The sequence below is a fragment of the Saimiri boliviensis genome, chromosome 17 (genome assembly GCF_048565385.1).
Source record: "Saimiri boliviensis isolate mSaiBol1 chromosome 17, mSaiBol1.pri, whole genome shotgun sequence".
Lineage (NCBI taxonomy): Eukaryota > Metazoa > Chordata > Mammalia > Primates > Cebidae > Saimiri > Saimiri boliviensis.
Genome location: NC_133465.1, coordinates 15,923,584 through 15,931,341, shown reverse-complemented (window position 1 = coordinate 15,931,341; position 7,758 = coordinate 15,923,584). Strand labels below are relative to the sequence as shown.

Here is a 7,758-nt window from a genome sequence, read left to right as displayed (position 1 = left end):
CAAGCCAATGCAGCACCCTAAGCTTGTCTTTTTAAGTTTTATTTTTATTTAACCTCATATACACACAGAGTTAAATAATTTTGCTTAGTAAAATTTTCACACTTTGGATTCCAAGAACTTAACCAAACTTGAACTTTGGAACTTTGGAGCGAAGCAAAATTCCCTACCTAGCTCGAGATGGCAGAATTTGGTAGAGGAGGGAATCCCATTTCACCAGCCTTTTTCCCTCGGGTAGTTTTCTGTATATGGAAGAGAATGGAGCTTAAAATTATGTGATCAAAATTCGACTTATGAGACTATAATTTCCTTAAATTAATACAGCAGTCTCTTGATTGAATAATTGTACTTTTTTTGAGATGGTATCTCACTCTGTCACCTGCTGGAGTGCAGTGGGGTGCTCTCGGCTCAGTGTAACCTCTACTTCTCAGGTTCAAGCGATTCTCCTGCCTCAGCCTCCCAAGTAGCTGGGACTACAGGCGCACACCACCACACACCCAGCTGATTTTTGTATTTTTTAGTAGAGGTGGGTTTTCACTGCATTGGACAGGCTGGTCTCGAACTCCCGACCTTGTAATCCAACTGCCCTGGCCTTCCAAAGTGCTGGTATTACAGGCATGAGCCACCATGCCTGGCCAAATAATTATACTTGTAATTTTTGAGGACACCTTCCTAGGAGCAAGTATACATTTTTAGTACAGCCAACTTTTATTTTTCCATTGCCTCTAAGATAAAAAATATTTGCATTATAATAGTTCACAGTGTTTCACAGTAAAATTTCAGTAATTTTCCACCATAAACAAGGCAGACTTTTAAAAACAAAACAGTCTGTTAGAATCCATCCAAGCTATCAGCATCATCCACACAGTAAAAGCAGCTGAATAGATCATAAATATATTTGTCAACTCTTGGAGCCTACTAGTGACACATACATATTAGCTAGATATGTGATAGCTCCAGGGAAGTGCCCAAGAGAGGCATTCCATTTCCTTGTGAGGTGTAGCTATCTTTCACAGTGAGAATCAGCCAGCCGTGTCCTCTTTGTTTATTGTGGATTGAAGAGGCCAGAGCCTAGATCATAGGCCCACACCGAGAGCAGGCTGTGCCCCAGTCTGACCATTCCCACTCTTGACATCTGTTTGGCAGAGAAGATACCTGGAGATAATTTTGTGAAAAGTATAGCGGAAGTCTCGGTTCCGGTAAGCATAGACAATGGGATTGACAACTGAATTGGCATGTGACAGAAGAATGGCCATATTCATTGCCCACTTGGGCTTATTTTTACCCTGAGCTGGCTGGAAAAGAGTGACACAGTTAACAGCATGCACTGGTAGCCAGCACAGGGCAAAAATCCCCACAATCATGGCCAGTGATTTGGCCGCATGGATCTCCCGCTGGAGGGTGGTCCTCGAGTGGTCCATCAGCTCAGTGCGCTGAAGCTGCCTGCAGGCCACCATGAAGATCTTGATGTATATCACCAGCATTATAAGCAGAGGGGGCAGAACACACCCAAAGAAATTGAAATATACCATGTAGCTCATGGGGACCACATTTTCAAAGAGACACTTCACAAGGCAGCAGCTTTCATTCGTGGTTCCATCCCAGGGCTCTGTGCAGTTGCTGGTGGCACTGTCTTTACTGTTCCACCCCAGGAATGGAGTCAATCCGATGCCAAAGGCAAGGACCCAGAGGACAGCAATGACCCCTCTTGCTCGAGTCCCAGTGACCAAACTTTTATACCTGTTTAAAAGAACACCATCTGTTACGGTCAGTTCATAGTGCTCTGCAATCAGAATCTAAGACCCCACCCCCTCTTTATTTCCATGACCCTTAAGTTCACTTTCCCGGGCACCATGCTCTTTATCCTCAGTGCTAAAGACATGCAAGCAGGGATGAGCAGCTTGCTGTAGCAAGCTCAATAAGATCTTCATTCTTGACTTAGTAACTCCTTTCCGTTTAGTGACAAAAGGATGGTCAATGACAAGAGGCGGAGAAGCCTTAAGGGAGTGCGGTTAAGTCCTTACTTAACTTCCTCGGTAGGTTCTTGCAAACTGTGACTTGAAGTGAAATCACATACTGTCTGTGTCATAGGAAGTTAACTCTTGTTTATATTGTTAAATAAATTTTGGCTGCCTCCTTACATATTTTAAATTCAGCCTAAAGGTTTCTCTGCATGTACATCAAGAACTGTAACAAGTGGAGGTATATACAGACTGCAGCCTACTCTTGTGCCAGTCCTCAACTTTTGGCCAATCAAATATGGCCAACTGTTCAAACCATGTTCAAACAGGGCTAGTGCCGAGCTATAACCAATCCAGCTGTTTCTGTACCTCACTTCCATTTTCTGTACATCACTTTCCTTTTTCTGTCCATAAATTCTCTTAAACCACGTAACTGCACTGGAGTCTCTGAGCCTACTCTGGCTCAGCAGGCTGTGCAATTTGTGAATCATTCTTGCTAAATTAAGCTCTTTTAAATTGAATTCAGCTGAAGTTGTTGTTTTTTTTTTTTTAAACAATATCAACTGTGGTAAAATTGGCTTTGTTATACAGTGCAGCATTTTGCTTGGAGTGGAGTGCAGTGCAGTTCTTTCCAAGAACTGACTGACTTCCTTTTTTTGCCAGATAAAAGAATTCAGAAGGAAACTTCTATACTTCCTAATTACCAAGGTACTGCCCTTTGAGTCTAGGTCTTCTGTAAAGCATTGGTCTAAGTCAGCAGTCCCCAACCTCTTTGGCACCCAGGGACCAGTTTCGTGGAAGACAATTTTTCCACAGACTGGGGGTGGAGGGGATGCATTAGATTCTCATAAGGAGTGCACAACCTAGATGCACTGTGTGCATACTTCACAATAGGGTTCAGCTCCTATGACAATCTAATGCCGCTGATCCGCGGGAGGCTGAGCTCAGGTTGTAATGCTCTCCTGCCTGCTCACCTTCTGCCGTGTGTGGCCTGGTTCCTAACAGGCCACGGACCAGTACTAATCTGTGGCCCAGGGGATGGGGAACCCTGTTCTAGGTGCTTGAGATACACCAGTGAACAGAACACACAAAGATCCCTACTAAATTTTAAGAGACTTAGAGTCTAGCAGGGATAAACAAATACAAGTTAGTAAACAGTATGGAGATGTGTGTGGTATGAAAAATGAAAAAGCAGAATACGAACTATCAGGACGGGCAGAACTGGATAAGGTGACACTTGAACAAAGGCCTGAGGCAGGGGCTCCAGGCAAGGATCTTTTTGGCTTCCTACAAGCAACACAAGAGATTTGCCTAGGACTATGGGCAGAATCATTTCTGAATACCTCTGCAGACTGCTGGAGAACAACAGCTCTGGCAATGCCCATGTCTACTGAGAAATGCTAGTAGCATAGTTGATAAAAATTGGGAAATAGCAAATATTAAACTTTTTGGTCATTTTTAAGCCACTGGATCCAGGAGTTTGAGACCAGCCTGGGTAGTAATGCTCCATGTCTACAAAAAAAATACAAAACTTAGCCGGGCAGGGTGGTGTACATCTGTGGTTCCACCTACTCAGAAGAATGAAGTGGGAGAGTCAGGATTACTTGAGCCCAGGAGGTTGAGGCTGCAGTGAGCTGTGACTGCAGCACTGCACTCCAGCCTGGGTGACAGAGCGAGACCTTGTCTCAAAAAAACAAAAATACTAGAAACCGCCAGGTGTGGTGGCTCACACCTGTAATCCCAGCACTTTGGGAGGCTGAGGCAGATGGATCACGAGGTCAGAAGTTCAAGACCAGCCTGGCCAAGATAGTGAAACCCCGTCTCTACTAAAAATATAAAAATTAGCTGGGCACGGTGGCAGGTGCCTGTAAGCCCAGCTACTCTCAAGTCTGAGGCAGAAGAATTGCTTGAACCCAGGCGGCAGAGGTTGCAGTGAGCCGAGATCATGCCATTGCACTCCTTCCTGGGTGATAGAGTAAGATTCCGTCTCAAAAAAAAAAAAAAAAAAAAAAAAAAATACAGGCCGGGCATGGTGGCTCAAGCCTGTAATCCTAGCACTTTGGGAGGCCGAGGTGGGTGGATCACCTAAGGTCAGGAGTTCAAACCCAGACTGACCATCATGGTGAAACCCCATCTTAAAAAAAAGCAACAACTAGAAATCACTATTGGGGATACCAATACAAAGGGATAAGGTCCTAGTCCTTAAGAAGTTGACATTTCAGTTGAGGGATATGACATGTATCAGATAAGCCAGCTTATCTTATAAGAGCAACAGATACCACAATATACCTTTTAGACATTTTGCTATAGTCTATCCATGGTTTATAGCAAAGGTATAAATTTTGTTAACAACTGGTCCATAATACATATCTAATATATATAAAAGAACACAATCAATGTAATGTATTAAATAAATGAAATAAAATCCTTCTGTAATCTCTGGGAGAAAACTGGGAAATAATTTGATTGACATTACCTGAAGACTTGCCAATAGGAAGTGTTTGTTTCCTTCGCCTGCAGGGTAAGGTGTGCACTTCCCAGCAAGGCTGCAGAGCCTTCCAGCCTCAGCTCCACATGTCCAGTGCGTCATTCTTGACCAATGGCTCCCTCTGGCTCATGCTATTCTCAGTATCAGACAAAGCATCTGTTGCTCTTACCAGTTAACTTCCTTTCTTGGTTACCTCTTAGGGAGACATGACCGCTCCCATTCTCCTGCCCCATAGAGCTGACTTATCTGATGCATGTGGTAGCCCTAAACTGGAATGTCAGCCTCTTAAGGACTAGGACATTGTCCCCTTGTATTGGTATCCCCAGGACCTCTCATAGTGCCCGGCACATAGTATGTTCTTAATATAGCCATTATAAGCTAGGCACGGTGGCTCACACCTGTAATCCTAGCACTTCAGGAGGCCAAGGTGGGCGGATCACTTGAGGTCAGACGTTCGAGACCAGCCTGGCCAACATGGTGAAACCCTGTCTCTCCTAAAAATACAAAAATTAGCTAGGCATGGTGGTGGGCACCTGTAATCCCAGCTACTCGGGAGGCTAAGGTAGGAAAATTGCCTGGGCGGAGGATGCAATGAGCCAAGATCGTGCCATTGCACTCCAGCCTGGGCGACAGAGTGAGACTCCGTCTCAAAAAAACCAAACAAACTAAAAGGACTACGACCTACAAAAAGGACTGGAGGTCCCCTAGCAGATACAATAGATTCATCACTTGTTATCTGACTTCATTAAGCAGCTTTAAGGAAAGATTCTACTTACTGAGAATACTTGAGGTTGTAGCCTGGACATGCAGAAGAACCAGTAGTTTACTGAGGAAGTGAACTGAGGTCTTGCCTCATAATTTACAGTGATCTCTAATCTTTTCTACTCTCTCTTAGCAACAGGCAGCTCAACTGTGGGCCCCTATACCGCAGATGACCTGCCGGGCTCAGTTTCTCACTGAATCTTTCTTGGCCAAACCCTTTCTGTTTCCCTTCTCATTCGTAAAGCCTTCCTCAAAAAAAAAAAAAAAAAAAAAAAAAGAAAGTTATTTTTTGCCATTGCCTCACTGGAGATGTGAATAACACAGTTAGTCCCTGCAGCATAACAAGGAAGCCTCCCAAAGGCGGAGCACTTAGAATCACAGAACTTCAGTTGCACGGGGCAGCCCATACAGCAGCCTGCCCTCACTCCTCCTCTTTTCACAGGACTGAACTGTATCAAGTACAGCAGATAACAGGGCAGCTCTGGGGGATGAATCTATATTTGGGATAAGGAAATTATGGCACTTCCATTCTCATGATTGCTCAGGTGGCTACATGAAATGGTTCTGACAATGAGACATACAAGGCCATCTGCTAGAGGACCTCCAGGAAAGATTTTACTTCCTGACGAAGAGAGAGAGACCCATGAGGAGAGCTCTGCCCATGCCCATCCTTTTCAGCTCTTGTGGAAGCCTGTGATGCCTAGAGCTGCAGCAACCACATTGTGACCATGAGAGACAAGCCTGGAGCAAAGCAGAAGAAAACAGTAGAGACTGGGTCTTTGATGACACCTTTGAACCACGACACTGACCCTGGAGCCATCATGGCTTCTTCATATTCTGGTTTCAAAAGATAATTAACTGTCTTGATTGCTGATAACACTGTTGGATACTCTGTTAAGGCAGCCAAACTGGAGAGGACTTTTATCTTTCTAGTCCAATCTCTCTTATTTCACAACTAAAATAAGAAAAACAAAGCTAATACACAAACCAAAGACCAGAAGCTAAATCAGTACTCAGAGGCCTGTGTTCCTTGCACTCTGTCACGCTACCCCTTATTTTACCTTTTTTTAAAAGCAATATTATATTTGGGGTACAGTGTACATACAGGGGTTGTTCATGGGGGTGGCTCCCCACTAGATTTCAGAACTGGAATCCACCCGTATCTGAACTTCTCACAACTGCTGAATCCTATACATGTGCAAAACTCTCAGGCCTTATCTCGGATAAGGAAGAGCAGCTAATTCAATCAGTGGGGCAGCTGGTCACTGCCTTCTCTGTGAACTTCCATCACCACCTCTCTTCCCTGTTAGTTCATGGCTTCATTTGAAGAGGCATTCCATTGTACCACACATTTTGCTAGGCACTGAAAACACAATCCCTGCCCTCGTGGAACATAAGCTAATGGAAAAGACAGAAATCAGTAAGTAAACATATAAATATGAAATTCTGAATTGGGATGGGTTCAGCTATACCAAAATGAACAGGACGCACTGGTAAGGGAAAACGGGAGGTCTTGGATACAGGATGTCAGGAAGGGCTTTCAGGCGGAAAGGTAAAGGTTGAGGAGTGAGAAATTTGAAAAGTGGAACACTCCAGGCAGAGAGAACAGCATGTGCTAATAAGGCTGTCATGCAGGAAAGTGAGCCCAAGGCGAGTCAGGGGCCAATTCATAGGCACTGGGACCCATGGCGGGCTTTTAAGCAGGGGATGGCACTGATTTACATTGGATAAAGGTCACCTGGCCAGAGTACAGAGACTGAATTTTAGGGGAGCCAGAAGAAAAGCAGAGCGATCAGGTAGGAAACTGTTTCAGTAGCTGCCTCGAGAAAACGTCGACTTGGGCCAGGGTGACAGCAAAGATGCTGGAAATGGATATCCGCTTTGGAGGGACAGGTCTTGAAGAGCGACCAGGTGCGGGAAAGGTGAAGGCTCCAGGAGGATCCCTTAGGGTTTCCCCGTGTGTGTTTGCATTTCCTGAAAGAGAGGATTAAAGGAAGAGTGGGATAAAGATCAAGAGAATGGTGGATGTGAGCGTACTGCTGAAAATAATAATAGAGAAGATGCAGGAAAAGGGGACAGATTACTAAAAAAGGTAAGAATGGGAGGAGATGGAGGACGCAGGGTCCAGGGTACATGGGGAAAGGCACTTCCTCAGCTGCAGCAGAAGGAAGGACAAGAATAGCGCCAGTGCACAGAGGGGGACAGTTGAGTGGTAAGAAGATGGGGCAGTATCTCCTTCAAGAACCGCTGTTACCTCAGAGAAGGATAAAAAAAAGTCACCAGCTGAGGCAGAGGAAGAATCGCACAACCAAACTCCAAGTTTTGGTGACAGATGCCTGCAGATCCTCCCCCACCTGTCCAGACACATCCACGGCACGGCTACCTCTGCCTACGCACTTGCTCTTTGGGCAGCTCTGGGCTGTGGACCTCTCGCGTCTCATCCAATCATGCCTCCCGAGAGCTGCTGTCCTTAGTTTACAGATGTGGAAGCCACGACTCAGAAAGCCTACGTGATGTGCCTGCTGCTGCTGAATTGCAGTCAGGACACAG

At 45.1% G+C, this 7,758-nt stretch overlaps 1 protein-coding gene across 1 annotated transcript in view; it reads right to left on the bottom strand.

The window, feature by feature from the left end:
* Positions 1–23: 23 nt before the first annotated feature.
* Positions 24–7,758, bottom strand: part of ADORA2B (adenosine A2b receptor) — a 32,220-nt gene continuing 24,485 nt past the window's right edge. Inside the window, exon 2 of the mRNA XM_003929268.4 lies at positions 24–1,737. Coding sequence (XP_003929317.2) covers positions 1,074–1,737 — 664 coding nt within the window. The 3' untranslated portion in view covers positions 24–1,073. The remainder of the gene's footprint in view (positions 1,738–7,758) is intronic.